Here is a 16,834-nt window from a genome sequence, read left to right as displayed (position 1 = left end):
TAAACTATATATTTTTAATAACTGTAAATAAATAATGATCATTTTAGTCCAAAACAAAAAATCAATTTTTAGTTCACACTTCATAATGCATGTTTATTTAGAGTTTGTTTAGTTTAAGGAATCTTTCTCTTTTTATACTCTTTCTTTTTTTTTCAATTCTCTTCATTCATTATTAATTTTAGATGTATAAAATATTTATCTTAAATTGCACATGTTAAAATACCATTACAATAATAAAACCTTATTTTCTTTATTAAATTTGTTATTTCAAAATATCGTATAAGAAATAGTTAACGTACTTTGATTTTTGTTTTCCCTATTTCCTATAAAATTCGAAATAAAAATGTAAATGGAAGTATTTGTTTTCAAATCAAACAATTTTGTAATGATTAAACATTATCAGATAATCTCCTTTTAATTCCTCATTTATAAGAATTCAGTTATTCTCTTCCTCTACAATTTTTGTTTTATCTTATTTTTTATGAAATTTCATAAACGAGGAACTAAAAACATGGGATAAATTAATTTTTGGACAAATTTTCTTTTATTAATTAACTCTTTAAAGATAATATTGAACAATAATCATATTTATTCTAATTTGAAGATAGATTATACATTTCACTCACGTAATTATGAAAAATAACATTTATATTTTTCTAATTTAAATGGTATTTATTTTTGTTATGCTTTTAATAAACATAATAAATTTGATTTTTATTTAAAAATAAATATTCGATAAAATTTAAAATAAAAATTACAAAATTTTAAAAATCAATGTATTAAATTACGAAATTAAACATTTTTCATTAAAGAAATTGAATGCTTTAATTTTAAATCACATTCTAATTTTAAAATATTTAGTAAGATTTTTTTTTTTTTGGATTATTAGTAAGCGTAACAACTGTACTTCTCATAACAATTTATATTTGTATTAAAATTCATGTAAATATAATAAATTGACAATATAAGATACCTTATAATTTTGTGACAGCACGATTTTTATGATGTTTTTAATAAACGATGGTTAAACCATTCAATTTTTTTATAACAAAATTGTTTTCATATTTTAAAACTGTAAATAAAGTAGGTAAGTATAACTTTCTCTAAATATAGAAAAGGTTGGGTACTATTTATTGAAAAAAAAAATCAGACTGTATGTTTAAAGACTAAAAAAGAATGTAAAAAATATTTCTTTAAAACTATAAAAAAAATGTAGATTTTCTTCATAAATATATGTAATGTAATTTCTCCTAATTCTTAAAGATTAGAAACACACTACATATTTAAAAAAAAAATCAAAAACTAATTTAGTCCATTCTTTAACATCTAATCATATCTTTCTGCAGGAAAAACCAGTAAACATCATCAGTAGGATTTTATAATGTAAAAGAAAAAAAAAAGGATTTGGATAATAATTTTTGAAGAGTGGTAAGAAAAGAGTCTTTCATAAATAGTTTCAGATGGAAAAGGATCAAGGAGAAAACCAGAATAAAAAAATAAAATAATGTTAAGATTAAAAGGCAAAAAACTGAACATTGTTGTGAGAAAAGAAAAGAAGAAGAAAGACAAAGCTAAGATTAGGAGTAAGTTGCTAAAAATGGCAATGACAGACATGCTCTCCACCACTCTTTCTCTCATTCTTCCATTTGTCAAGTCTGATATTACTTTTAGGAGCCAAATTCGGATTTTCAAGAGAATGATGAGAGCAATCTCTTTGCTCCCACACCCATCTAAAGAAAGAAACTCAACAAAAAAAACTAAAGTAAAATAAAATTAACAAAATAAGTGGAGATTAATTAAAAAAAAAGAAAAAATTTACATAAAAAACAAAAAACAAAGACAAAGGGGGAAAAAGAGAAAAAAAGAAAAAAAGAAAAGAGAAATGCCAGTTACTGGTTCCAACCAACCTTTTTCCTTTCTCTGTCAATCCAACAGCACCAGTTTCTTTCAAAATCTGAAGACAACCCATTTCACAGACCCAAATAAGGAACCAAAATCTGGGGAAAAGAAACAAACTTGGCATTGGGTTTTGGATTTTGATTTCTTCTTCTCAATCTTCATTCCCTTTGTTTAATTTTTCTCCTTCTCCTCCAGAAAAGATGTTTTCTTTGAAGAACAGCATTGTGCATTGACAACAACACACAATAGGTATTTTTTTTTTCTTTTCTTGTCCTCACATGATCATTGATGGGTGAATAGAGGCCAAAGGGGGTGTTGTAGGGCTATGAGGGAGAGGGTGGGAGGGGCAAAGCTGAAGCCTTTTGGAAAAGAATGAACAAAGAGCTTACTGGCTTTGTGAAGGCTTGGGAAGCAGCAGTTAGGAAATCAGCAGGTCCAAAGAAGAGGGCAAGCAGCATCTTCACACCAATGTCTGTTGCCCATGTTGATGATGATTATGATGCAAGGAATGGTGGTGAGGTTTCCGTTACTCAGGTTGAGAAGATTCTCCCCAATGGCGACTTCTACACGGGGCAGTGGCTGGAGAATGGTCCTCACAGCCAGGGAAAGTATCTGTGGACAGATGGATGCATGTATGTTGGGGAATGGCAGAGGGGTGCAATCACGGGGAAAGGGAGGTTCAGCTGGCCCAGTGGTGCCACCTACGAGGGTGATTTCAAGAGTGGTTACATGGATGGGAAGGGCACTTACATAGGGTCTTCTGGGGACACCTATAAGGGTTGTTGGGTGATGGAGTTGAGACATGGCCAAGGGACTCAGAGCTACCCCAATGGGGACTTCTATGATGGAGAGTGGAGGAAGGGATTGCAGAATGGGCATGGGAGGTACCAGTGGAAGAATGGGAACCATTACATTGGACAGTGGAGGAATGGTGTGTTCTATGGGAATGGCACCATGATGTGGAGCAATGGGAATAGGTTTGATGGTTGTTGGGAAGATGGGTTGCCCAGGGGGAATGGCACATTCAGGTGGGGTGATGGGAGTTTCTATGTTGGGGTGTGGAGTAGAGATTCAAGAGAGCAAAGTGGAACATACTACCCTTCTGGCTCTTGTGTTGGCCATTTGGAGTGGGATCCTCAGGAGCTGTTCTCTGTGGACTTGGTGGATTGCAGTATTTGTGCTTGTGAGAAGGTGGCAATTTACCCTTCACAGAAGAGTTTGAACATTTTGGATTTGGATAAGATGAGTAGGAAGGGAACTGATTTTAATGGGAGGACAAGGTGGAGTTCGGCAGATGCAAGGGTTAGCAATTACAGTTCTGAAGATGGTTCCTATGACGGCTCAAGGACTTCTCATTGTGATAATTCTATTCCAAGAGTGCCAAATTTGAGGTTGAAGCCTCCGAAGAAACAGGGAGAGACTATTTCTAAAGGGCATAAAAACTATGACCTCATGCTTAATCTGCAGCTTGGTATCAGGTACTGATCATATTCATAGTTGTTTCCTATTGAATTATGTCTTTTTACTCATTTTTCTCTCTCTCTCTCTGTCATGAGTTAAGCATTCAGCCTTTTTCATTGGTAGACTGATACCTTGCATTGCATCTCCTAAGGTTGTGGTGCAGTGATGAATATGGCATTCTGAGAAACAATAATTTCTTTCCATGATTCTAATTTTAACTGCGAGGTTATTAATTTCTTGTGCCATAGCACAGACATGCTGTTGGAAGACCTGCTCCAAGTACATCTCTTGATTTAAAGTCTTCTGCATTTGATCCTAAAGAAAAAGTATGGACTAAATTTCCACCAGAAGGATCCAAGCACACGCCACCTCACTCCTCATGCGAGTTTAGATGGAAAGACTACTGTCCTGTAGTGTTCAGGTAAGCTTTTGATCAAAATCTGGTGAGTTAGATGAACCCTGAGTCTGCTAACCTGTTGAGTGTGTTCTTGGAAGTTTATGTCACAAAGTCACTCTGCTGTATTAGAGCTTTGTTTACTTATCCCAATTCCTAGTTCTTGATTATGGTTTTTTTCATCCCTATTTGCAGGGCTCTTAGAAAATTATTCAAAGTAGATCCTGCTGATTACATGATATCATTATGTGGAAATGATGCCCTTCGGGAGCTCTCATCTCCTGGAAAAAGTGGAAGCTTTTTTTATTTGACAAATGATGACCGCTACATGATAAAGACCATGAAGAAATCAGAAGTAAAAGTGAGTTCCCTTTTGAACAAGGTCCATATGTTTTTGAACTGGTTTAAAAAAAAAATCGAAGTTACTTGGTTATCATTGCAACATGTAGCTTTTAGTTGTTGCTCCATTACACTTTACTAAGGTTGTTTTTTATTATCTGCTAAACGATATTTCATTCAGGACTACATAAAATGATTGCAGGTTTTCTTGAGAATGCTCCCTGGTTACTACAAACATGTTCGGGCTTTTGAGAACACTCTAGTCACCAAGTTCTTTGGTCTCCACTGTGTTAAGCTAACAGGAACTGCACAGAAGAAGGTAATGCCTGAGGTTTGTGTAGACTGGTTTGTGCTCTCACAAAAGTCTATAAATGAATATCCTTGATAAATTTCAGGTTCGATTTGTCATCATGGGAAATCTATTCTGCTCACAATATGCCATCCATAGGCGCTTTGACTTGAAAGGTTCCACCTTTGGTCGCACAACAGATAAACCTGAGTCAGAAATAGACCCTACAACAACACTTAAGGACCTTGATTTAAATTATATATTTCGGTTGCGGAAATCTTGGTTTCAAGAATTTTGCAGGTACCTAATCACTTGCTCATGCAGCACACCAGCTTTTTGTTTCATTAAGGACATTTGATCTGCTGCTATGTCAGTAGAATGGCTATGTTTTTAACATTCCTTTGTGCAGGCAAGTGAACAAAGACTGTGACTTTCTGGAACAGGAGAGGATCATGGATTATAGTATGTTGGTAGGTCTTCACTTTCGAGGAATGTCTTCTTGTGACAATGTTACTCCTACTTCTGGTTACAGTCCAGGCTCTACAACCCCAACTGGTTATACCTTGTCTTATATGGATTTTTCTTAATTTTATTTTCACACCATGAGTTTTTCTTTTTCTGATCACATGAACTTACATTGCAGGCAATGGTAACATGGCTGATGGAGCACCACGTCTTTCAGGAGTGGATGTGGATCATCTTGTTGTAGATCCTAGTCGGTATAGTCCATCAACACATCATGACAGAAGTTCCAAATTTTCAAGAGTTCTGATAGGAAGTTTTTACCAAAGCTGCATGCATTGTTTTGCTGTTACTATTTTGATGATGCAAAAACATTCATGCAGCAATCCTATTTTACTCAGATGTCACAGTTCATGCATTATTACTTCTAAGTTAAAAAACTTTTACATAACATTATCTTCACCACTTTTATATCTCATAAAAACAAGTCAGAAGATGTAGAAGCTATAAATATTTATTTCTAAATGGACTTGGATAATGTCTGATGCAATGAAACATCAAGCATACACTATCTTGCACTGCTGCACAAGTTTTTACTATGACAGATCCTCATACACATATTCTCTTCATTCAGGAAAGGTTGCATTGAATGTTCTGAAAACATTTGAATTTTGGTTCATGTTTCAGGTGGATTCAGTTAGGTATAAACATGCCAGCACGAGCTGAATTGACAGTGCGAAAAAGTTGTGACACTCCTCAGTTAGTAGGACAACCAACCGGTGAGTTATATGAGATCATCATCTTTTTCGGGATCATTGACATATTACAAGACTATGACATCAGTAAAAAGCTTGAGCATGCTTACAAAGCATTCCAATATGATGCAACAACAATCTCTGCTGTTGATCCAAGACTGTACTCTAGACGGTTTCGTGATTTCATCTTCAGAGTTTTTGTAGAGGACTAAAACATTCAAATTGCAGTTGCAGCACTAACCAGCATATTGATATAATCATTGCACAGAATCACCAACAACACACACTAGTTGAGGGTGTTCTTGTGATATTCTAGCCAGAAGGGGTTGCATGGTTCTGAAATTTGCTCATCCTTCACCCCTTACAGTTTGTGATTTTTATATTAATTATAGTCACAGCTAATGTATGTTGTAGTGTAGATCAATGTTGTTCAGAGTTACTCAAGAAGCCTTTTTTTTCCCAATTGTAAATGAATCAACACAAAGGGTCAAACAACATTGGAAACTATTCTTTTTTGCTTACATATTTATAATATCCCAGGTGAGCCTCTGGGGTTTCAGCTCTGAATAAACATGTACAGAAAAGAAGTGAAGGGCATTAAGATTTGTGTGCAGAAATGTGTGGATCATCCTTGTGTGTAGAGGTTCCCCTTTTGCATACTTTGGATATTTTTTTGTGACCCTTTAATGAATGAATGAAAAGGTTTAAGCAATCATTTTGAGGATGTTTCTGCTTCAATAATTTTATCAAAAGTTCTAATTTTGTCATACTCTCAGACAACAGAAGAATGTTTGGATAAGTTGGTGAATGCATGTTTTCTCAACACTTTGAACATGGAAATGTTTCCTGCAAATTACATTTTTAGTTTCTTATGTGTTTAAATAAGTGAATCTGGTTTCACCATTTGATGTGTACAATTTTAAACAAAATTACTAAGCACTATAACCATTACATAATAACCAGTTAGTTATGTTCTTTGAAAGGTGTCAATGTTACTGTAATATTATAGCAAGGACTGAGTTTTTCTTAGAAGAAAAAGTTTAGATAAAAAAGAGCATTCAAAACATTTCTGATTCTATGTGTATTTTTGAGTAAATCATAGTTTTTTATTTTAAATTATATGTACGTTGTTTCCCACGATTACAGTGACTTTTTCTTTATAAGGTGGTGTAAGTATGAATGCTTTTAAAATTTAAAAATTGCATGTATAATGTAGAAAAGGTGTTATAGTAATAGTTTTAGAACAAAAGAAAAAGAAAGAGGAGTTAAATATATTTCTCTCTTAATTTTTATAAAAGTTATTATTAGTTTATTTTTGAAATTTTGATCTAATTTAGTTTTTAAATTTTAGAGATACGTAGATTTAGTTTTTTTAACAAAATTTTGTTAAATTTACTTAAAGTTTTATTATAGCATTTAAGTTGTTTACTTAGTTTGACATATTTTTATTTTAATGTTAACTGAAAAATTTGTTTGAAACGTTAAATAAATTTAACAAAATTTAGTTAAAAGGTCTAAATTCGTGTATTCTTATATATAAATGATTAAATTGGTCCAAAATTTTAAAAAATAATTAATTCTAATTTTTTATAAAAATTAAGAGAAAAAACACATTTAACCCAAAATTTATATTAAAATTTAAGAACCGAAATCTCGGTAATTATTTGAAAAATATGAAGGGTGTAAGCATGATGTCATCTTTAATTTTTTTTTATGGTAAAGAAATAAGAGGAATATAACCATTTTTTTTTATCTGACTCTAAAAAACTCGCATGAAATAAATTTAGATTTCTAAGTTTATAAGAAGAAAAAAACTTGTGGCATAGTATCATGTTCTATTCTTAAATTATGAAATCAAAAGCTTTTAAAGAGGATAAGATGTATCAACAAGATTGAAAATATAGATAGTGGGTGGTTGAGTTATTTAAAGATCTATTTAATAATCAATTTATTATCATATATATATATATATATATATAAAATCATAAATTCATTTTGTGATACTTATTGTCTTCAAATGAATGTATCTAGTAGTTGTTAGGGAAAACATAACTTTGATGGGCAAAAAAGAGGTGGCCAATAATAATTACGAGTAAATTTATTATGACTTGAAGTTTTTACAAATTTGACTTGACATATATTGATAAAAGAAAATGTTAAGACTTTTAAAAAAAATTAATAAAATAGAACTCATATTAGTAAAATATTTTAATTTAATATGTTATTTTAATATACTATTCTAAAATAAAATTTAATTATATTTCATTTACACATTGTTTTCTAAATTTAAAATATCATGAAGTTTTTCATTTTTAAGATGATAAATAAATTCATAATTATATATATATATATATATATATATATATATATATTATCCAAACTTTTTCAAATTAATTGAGGATGATCAGGAAAATGAATATATATGTTTTGGCTTCGTTTTAAGTTATTAAAAGATTCTTAACTTTGTTATTTTTTGTTTTGAAATTTTATAATTATAATTATTTTTTTTTCTAATTGAAAAGGAAAAAAAATGTCTTCCAGACATTTGGATATTTTCTATAATACTATAACTTAAAAAAAAAATTACTTAATAAATATTTAGATATATCCTACTACAAATATGAGTAAATAAACAAAAGTAAAAGTCAAGCATAAATTTCATACTTATTTAATTTAAACAAAAAGATGAAAATATATAGTTTTATATCAATCAGATACATAATCAAAATTGATCTTCCCAACTAGAAGGTTTTCTTACACATGATATTCGAGAAAGTTTTCTTAATACTTATTCATTATAACAGAATATATAAATTGTTTTGTTGTAGAGACAGAGTGTCTACTAAAACAATTTGTCTAGTTTTTAGTTCTTTACTGTCATCCATCATTTGGTTCATCACTCGTTTGTTTGGTTCTCTGGCCTATCATGTATTTGCTAAAAAAGTTCTGATGGTTAAGTCAGCGATAACAATTAATGTTATAATAAATGTGAGAGAAAAGTTTCAACCATCATACTTTTGACTTGTATTTATAGTTTTCTACATAAAGTCCGTGATTAGAGTTGGCCTAATCATGGTCCAATTCCTTTCTAAATCTAATCTGATTATTGATCAGTTTACAATAATTACAAAGCTGCTTATTTATTCTTGTCGTTGTGTGGCGTCGTTACACAAACAACATAAGAGAACAATGGATGAAATCCTGCGGACAATCCAATTGTTGGCATTGTCTAGGGAACTACTCGACAACCGAGTAGTCCCCAATTGTTGCACGATTTAGATAAGTGGACCTCAGGAGGGCAGTCCAACTGTTGAGGGTAGTTCGACGGATAATAGATCGATGTTGCACATATCCTCATAAATGAGTTCAAGGTAGAATTATGTGATGGTTCAAATGCTCCTATACTCTTTTGTCCTAAACATATCCATCTTAAAAATAAAAATAAAAACATAATAATTATTAATATAATATGTTTAACTAATTTTGATTACGAAAAATTCTAAAGATTGACGTTATATTAAAATTAATTTAATAAAATAAAATATAGGTTCATTGATATTAATATATCACTATCATAAAATCTTCAACATCATTCAAATATTGTTTTTTTTTATAAATACTAGTTATTGAATGTCACTTTTATGTTGGTGAGCATTGAAATCCATTACTTACCTCATTTTTATTTTATTTTTTTTATTATTGCTATTACTATTAAATTAATTAACTATATATCGTACGTGTACTTGTTTAGTTCCTAACACTCATAAAATATTCAAGACTTTGTTTTAATAATAAAATTGAGTTCTTATTGTATTTGAAAATCCTTGCCACCAAAACATATTTCGATAAGGAAATCTGAATGAAGTTATAATTGATATAATTGGATATTACTTTGATTCAAAAAGAGAAAATCCACAAACTATGAAATAAAAAGAAGAAAGGACTAAAATGAACATGGTTTATATTTTCTAATAAATATTTTCCTTATAATCACAAATATCTTACATGCCAAGTACAATAGAAATTGTTTTCCATAACTACTAATTATCATCACCTTATTTTATACATTTCTTCCTCTACTTTTATTTTTATTTTTTCCAAATATCAACCAAATACAAGTTAAAAAAAAAAAAGAATGTTTACAATATAATTTCTAAAATATATTATACCCTGAAAGTGGAAACTAAACCTGCTTAAGAAAATCGAGATAAAATAAAACTTTGATTTAGCACTGAACATAATATAAGATTCCTGAACATGAATAAATGTCTCAATTCTGATGCAATAAATTGAAAGCTGGTCCCTCTCTATATATTATATATGAATATATAAACATTCTTTAGAACAGAAATTTACAGAATAACAGTAACAGAAGACCACATATACCGTCAGTTTCTTTCCCCTGCAAAAACAGCAGATTGTCCACCACCTGTCATTTTGCAAATAAAATTTCATAAATATTATTTTAGCCCTAATTTAAGAGTTTCCTATAAAAAAAATATAGATAATATTTATAGCAGTTTATTCTGGTTTTTACAATTTTAAATATGAAACATTTCAATAATATTTGTAATCAACAATTTTAGTATCATTAAATAAAAAAAATAAACAAGATATTAGCTCACAATTTGCTTAAGTAAGACTCAATATAATTCACTTTAACCTTTCCTAAAAGAAATCACTTTCTTTTTTACCTAAATTCTTACACAAATGATTATTTTCCTTAAATAGTACATTGATATCGACATATTAAAAAAAAATTTAAATATCAAAAGTAAGTATATATTACTCTATAGACAAAAAAATTAATAAATTTTTTTAATTCATTTAAGAACAATAAGACAAACTATTTATAAATCTCACCAAACTATATATTAATAATAATAACAATAATTTAAAGTATTGTTAACCCCTCCTTGTCAAGAAATAAGATGGACCATGCAAAAAAGTATAGAAAGTAAAATAAGAAGAATAAAGCAACCAATATGAAGTGACATAACAATATAAAGAAATTATAAGGCAAATTTTCAACAAATCACTAGTGTGCCTTTTTCATTATTCCCTTTCTTTCACATCCCTAATTTTCACTTTATTGAGTCTTTACTCTTTTCTTTTCTTTTCAAGGCATTTCACTCTCACAACAATGGCAAACATGGACAACAATGATGTCAAGACATGATTGGTTGCTAAAGCAAGACCCCAAAATGAGAATGCAATAATAATTTAAGATGAAAAAAAGGAAAAAATTTAACAACTTTGTATGGAATAAAATTAAATAGATATCACCAAAATACAATGTGGTGGATTCATTTTCTTCCCTTCATCATGATTTGAAATCAACACAATAAAACATTGGTAAGATGTCATATAAGAAAGTGTAAGAAAGAAAAATACAACAACTATCTAATAGTGATGTTGCTAGTTGTTGGATTGTAGCCATGAATGGTCAAAAGAAAATTATTATATCTATAGATGTGACATTCTCTATAAAATGTCGGTTTAGTATCCATTTTTAAAAAATGTCAATTACATCTTAATTTTAGAAAAAATGTTTCAATTAGATCTCTTTCAGAACAAAATTTAATGGTAAAAGTCATGAATAACAAAATATGGGTTAACAATTATAAAAATGTAATATGTTATAACGTCATTTTCTATAAAAAGTATGAATATAACATTTTCAATAATACTCATATTGGACCTAATTGAGACACTTTTTCAAAAGTCAAGACACAATTGACGATTTTTAAAAACAGGTACTAAACTGACACATCTGAATGGAAGTTGGTACCATCCGACTAATTAAACATTTTCTTTATAACATTCTCATACTATTTCTTTCAATATTTATAAAAAATAAATACATAAATATACGTAGCTTTCTATTCTAAACAAATAAATACAAATATCACTTACTTTGTTATTTTTCTATAGTGTGTTCAAGAACATTTAATATGATTTTTATTTTTTTTTGGTTAAAACAAAGCATTTTCTACATCAAAATTATCAAGTAAAGTAATTTAAAAACACAGTAAAATGTACTAACTTTTTAGCATAAGATGATGAGAAAAATGGAGGAGTGGAGATAAGAGAAGTTCTGATGTCCTATGGTTAACACCAAAAGTAAAAACTCCAAAAGAAAAGTTGCATTAAAACAAAAGTTGATGTTGATTGGTAGATCTAAGAAAATATAATATTTGCATGCAGACAAAGTGCAGTTGAATCTTGCCCTATCACACGCACACATGAATGCAGACACACATGATAATTTGGTAGTGGAAATGCAACACACTCTCAATGCACATTAAAAAGTGCACATTCATTCTTTGTCTATTTGTTCTTTCATTCAAAGTGCCACTTTTAAAGTCACCACTTCTCTTCAACCCCACCTTACACTGTAACAAAATTAACCAATGCAAACTCAACACTCATCATAATTTAGATGCAAATGCTTTAACATGTCAAATGATAAAACCACTCTGGTTTAGTTTCATGAATCATACTTTTCTCCTATACTTGATTCCACCAAGTTTGAGTTTGAATTTAACTAACCTCTCATGTCATTGAATCTGACTAAACACAGAGTTCAGATTTCTTACTGGTGTTTTGGTGATGTCTTCTACTTAACGTTTGATAAATTCTATTTCTTTCCCTCTTTTTCATGATTACTCTTCTCCAAATAACTCAACTCATTGATGAAAATTTGTCACTGTTTCACTAAAGTGACGAGACACAAGAATTTTCTAAGCTTTGTATTGTAATAATAACCAGCAGGGTGGACTTTTTAACCAGTTAACATTATCAGAACAAAAAGTTTAGTAAAACTCACAGTTATTATTCTATGAAATGTGCTTTAACTTGTCCAGTTTTCAGTTATAAATGATCTTAGTATAAGTGTGTCTAGTTTCAATTCACAGACATGTAAATTTCTTTTGTTTTTCAGAACAAAACTAGTTATTGTAGTTGCAGTGTGATGCATGCTGATATTCAATGAACATGCATCTAAACATAAGATTTTGTCTATCTGTACTAAACTTAAGACACTAAAGTGAGAGATCAAAGTTATGTCAGTTACAAAAAAACAGGAGGATCAAACTCATCATTTGAAGTCAAAAACTAAATCACAAAACATATAACTTAAGCAACTGAATCAGATTTTCCCAGTTTTCTTTAAAAGGTGCTTAAACATTGAAGCAATTACTTGAACAACATACTAAAGAGGGTGTTGAACATTACTTAAAGTAAATTTTGTACCTTGAAGAAATCTCAGCAAACAGAAGCAGGGTAAGCACTGGTTGGAACCCCAATTGCAGAAGAACATTCCCTATTATTACTCTTTCCACTTCCATTGTTTCCCAGTTGCAGTTCAGAGACACTAGGCACATCATTTCTGGCATCAGCACCATGATCATACAGAAACCCCTTGAACACATGGCCACTGATATGCACTGTGGCCAAGTATGCAATCTCATCTTCACCACTCCCAATAGCAGAAACTCTGTGGCACCTAAACACAGCAGGTGCACGCACATGCCGTGGCAAAGATTGCTTGAAACCAGCATCTGCAATCCCAGACAGAACCACTTACACATTCAAATTCCAAAATTTTACAACATTTGACTTGTTCCTTAGAAATAATCTGCACCCTTTTGTTTACTTGTTCCTACAAGTACTAGAATAATTAATCAAATCAAAACACTTTGCTAACTCGTTTGATTAGGCTCTTTTAAATCAAGTTTATGCAAAATTCTTCACACCACATGCAACAATTGGCCACAATGTCAAGGCTTTTGAGATTTCTGCAACCATATCTGTGATCAAATCAGTTACATCTATCTGTAATCTGTCATGATATGAAGAATTACAACATCAAGATTTAAGAAAACATCAAGATGATCATATTTGTCTGTAATGTTTTTACACTGTCAAAAAGTACAAAAAGAAGCTATAATATAACAACTATTGAAATTTAAAATCTTGATTGAATAAGTATTTGACTGATCTATCAAGAACATTTGCATCAAACATGTTTGAAAAAAAGATAACGAAATCACCTTGTTGGCATGAGCTAGTGTCTAAGCTAAAGCTCTTTGAGGGGGTAGCATTGGAAGTTGAACTGAGAGAAGTAGCTGCAACATTCTTGGATGACCCTATTGTTCTTAGCCTCTTGGAAGCACCACCATCACCATCTCCATCACCGTTACCTTCACTGCCACTGTTAGCACCACTGCGTCTGAGAGAGGCTGGGACCCACGTGCTCTTCACGTGAGTGCTGCAATCAAAGCCACGTCCTTTGCAACAAGTCCTGCACCTCTTGTAGCTGCAATCCCTCTTGGCCCTATTGCCACAATCCTGGCACACCCTAAACTCACCACTTTCCTCACTCTCCATCACGTGCTTGTTGCTGCCCTCATCTTCCACGTTCATGACACCTTTTCTTGTGGAATTCACTTCAGAGACACCACACATCTTGAGGTTCCAGTAATTGGCGTTGTGGTTGGTGGTGGTGGCGTTGGTGGTGGTGGTGGTGTTGTTGGCACAGTTCTGAACCTGATCATGAACATCGTTGGTGTGTGGAACTGTTAGCAGAGGGAAAATGCCAAGGCCAACGCTGAGAGATGCTGGAGAAGGCAAGGGAAGGTTTGGGTGGTGTTCTGCTGAAATGGGCTGGTGTTGGTGCTGGTGGTGCTGGTGCTGGTGTTGGTGTTGATGGTGGTGAAGTTGAGAAGGGGTTGGAGCTATGAGAACCAAGTCTCTGAGGCCTAACATGTTCATTGGAACAACAAGGTTTTAGCACTCTTTGAGGTTTGGATTTTGGATGGCACTTTTTGATGTTTATGTCAATGGTTTTGAGGTTGGTGTTGTGTGTTGATGTTGGATTTGGAGGCTTTATAAGGAGAATGCTAGGGACATGGAAGAGGTTGAGATTGAGATTGAGATTGAGATTCCCTTTGAAAGAAACTGTGGTGTGAGTGATGATGATTTGGTGTTTGTGTTGTGTTGTGTTTTGTTGTGTTTAGGATTGAGAAAAGTGAGATTTATTATCAGTTATTTGTTTTGATGCTACAAGACATTACTGCTACAGGGATTTCTCTTCTGACACTCTAACTACACTTAACAGATTTATTCTTAGATTCAATTTTTAACTCTGAATATGAAAAAAAAAAAAAAACAGAGAAAATTTAATCCTTTCTGGTTTCTGGTTTTAAGTTAATTTTTATTTATGAAAAAAATGTTTTTTATTTAAATATAACGAGTTGTTCACAAAAGTTTTTGAAATTTTGACTCAATTTATTTGAATAAAGGTTAATTTTTTTTTTTAAATTAATTGATTGACCCTCAAACTTTAAAAAATATGAAAAAATGTTTTTTTTTATGAACTTTGTGCCAGTATCTAAATATTAAATTTAGATATAGCAATATGTAAAATCACCATCTTTTAAATTATGCTAGTTTACTTTCAATCTCTCAAAGTTGAGTCAATGATAATGAATTTATTTAATTTAAACCATGTATAAATTTTTTAAGGAAAATTCATTAATTAATCATTATTATTATTATATAAAAGAATCAATCTACGCTCAGTTTTTTACAAAACAGAGAGCGACATATAGGAGAAAAATATGACAATGACAAGGGAGAAAATGAAAGAAATAATGTTTTTTTATCAGTGAAAGAAACAGTATATATAAATTAGAGATAAAAAAATGTTTTTTTTTATGTATATATAAAAATGACAGGGAATCAACTTATATAATGTAGCAGTAAAATGTTCACGAGATTTCTATGTTGATTTTTGACATTTTAATCTTAAAAGATTGTGAAAATTTAACATTGTTAAGATTTCAACTAATGTACAGTGAAGGAATGAAGAGTTTTAATTGCATGTTATTAAAATTGGGGACATGCTTAGAAGGTTGTGTAAGTAAAGAAGTGATAATAATGGTGAAAGAACAAAAAATAGGGTAGGGGAGGGGTCCCAAGGTAGCACCTATACCTATATAATGGGGGGTGATAGACCTAGAGAGTCTGTCCATGTAGGTCATGGTCATAGCCCTAACCCTAGCTAAGTGCCCTAATAGATTGGCCTTATTGGAAAAAAATAGCCCGTATCAACTAAGACCTACAAGCCACCTTACACTTGTAGGGCACCCCACTTTTACAGGATCACACTTGGGGGGGGCCCCTTAGCTCTTTCATATGGATCTTTCGCACTTTGGTTTCGCCAACTAGGGTCATAAATAATTATGTGGAGGGATAATGAGCCTAATTTTAATTATTTATTATTCAAAATTTTAAATAAATTAAATATATATATATATATATGACCAAATTATAAGTATAAATTTTATTTAAAAAGTAGTCTTCAAAGTTAAATTTAAAATTTAATAATACGATATACCGATATTTCGATTCGGATAACATATATCCATATTCGATACTTTATAAAATTTAAAATTTATAAAAAAATTATATTTTATAATTTTTTTATACGGATAACTTTAATAAATATATATATATATATATATATATATAATTATAATTATAATTATAATTATAATGTTAATATTAATTTAGATTCACGTAATAACAATTATGTATTTATTATAATTTTTTTATTTACTGTACACTTTTTAATACGAATATATAATATATTATATATCGTATCTATTGTTTTAAAAATAAATATATTGGTGAATCAGATACGTGCATAATAGATGTGTTGTATTCGTATATCATAGATAATAACGATTCAACAACTTTTTTATTTTTCTTAACAACTTTTTAATTTTTCTTATTTAATGTGATTTTTATATTTTTTAAGAAAATTAATTTGGTTAGTTTTAATGTGATTTAGAAGATTATGAGCTGACATTACTACAATCACCCGTCTTTTCTACACGTTTATTTGTCTAATTTAGGAATAAAATTAAAAAAATGTCATTAACATACTAATTTAACGGAAATTATAATATTGATTTTTTTAAATAATATAGAAAACACGTTGAGGCAAAACATATATTAAATCATTGTTATTTGTACATAGACAAAAAAAAATGTTATTAAACCTTAAATAAGAGTATAGTTGAATTTTTTATTGAAAAATATGTTTTTATTCGTTACATTTCTTTTCACGATATTAAACATAAATTATATTAAATCTATGATGTAAGGATATAATAATATATGTATGACATGTATATGATTCATTGATATGTTTATTTTGAAAATAAT

The 16,834-nt window shown here is 30.4% G+C and overlaps 2 protein-coding genes across 3 annotated transcripts; one reads left to right on the top strand and one right to left on the bottom strand.

The window, feature by feature from the left end:
• Window positions 1–1,872: 1,872 nt before the first annotated feature.
• LOC114168882 (phosphatidylinositol 4-phosphate 5-kinase 6-like) lies at window positions 1,873–6,308 on the top strand. Of its 2 annotated transcripts, none has more exons than XM_028053851.1 (8): window positions 1,873–3,377; window positions 3,614–3,781; window positions 3,950–4,115; window positions 4,296–4,412; window positions 4,489–4,682; window positions 4,792–4,937; window positions 5,026–5,101; window positions 5,532–6,308. In XM_028053851.1, the coding sequence occupies exons 1-8, from the start codon at window positions 2,272–2,274 to the stop codon at window positions 5,809–5,811; spliced, it is 2,253 nt and encodes a 750-aa protein (XP_027909652.1). In that variant the 5' UTR covers window positions 1,873–2,271; the 3' UTR covers window positions 5,812–6,308. The 2 variants fall into 2 exon arrangements, with proteins under 2 accessions (XP_027909652.1, XP_027909654.1); XM_028053853.1 differs by having other exon boundaries at window positions 4,792–4,852; window positions 5,532–5,705.
• Window positions 6,309–9,792: 3,484 nt separating this feature from the next.
• Window positions 9,793–14,628, bottom strand: LOC114168368 (protein LATERAL ROOT PRIMORDIUM 1-like). Its single transcript, XM_028053152.1, has 3 exons — window positions 13,654–14,628; window positions 12,854–13,161; window positions 9,793–10,028 (listed from the first exon to the last, which is right to left on the bottom strand). Exons 1-2 carry the CDS (start codon window positions 14,372–14,374, stop codon window positions 12,866–12,868), a joined length of 1,017 nt encoding a protein of 338 aa, XP_027908953.1. The 5' UTR covers window positions 14,375–14,628; the 3' UTR covers window positions 9,793–10,028; window positions 12,854–12,865.
• Between the last annotated feature and the right edge of the window lie 2,206 nt (window positions 14,629–16,834).

The sequence above is a fragment of the Vigna unguiculata genome, chromosome 11 (assembly GCF_004118075.2).
Source record: "Vigna unguiculata cultivar IT97K-499-35 chromosome 11, ASM411807v1, whole genome shotgun sequence".
Taxonomy (NCBI): Eukaryota; Viridiplantae; Streptophyta; class Magnoliopsida; order Fabales; family Fabaceae; genus Vigna; species Vigna unguiculata.
The sequence above is the reverse complement of the archived record's forward strand: the minus strand, read 5'-3'. Positions and strand labels throughout refer to the sequence as shown.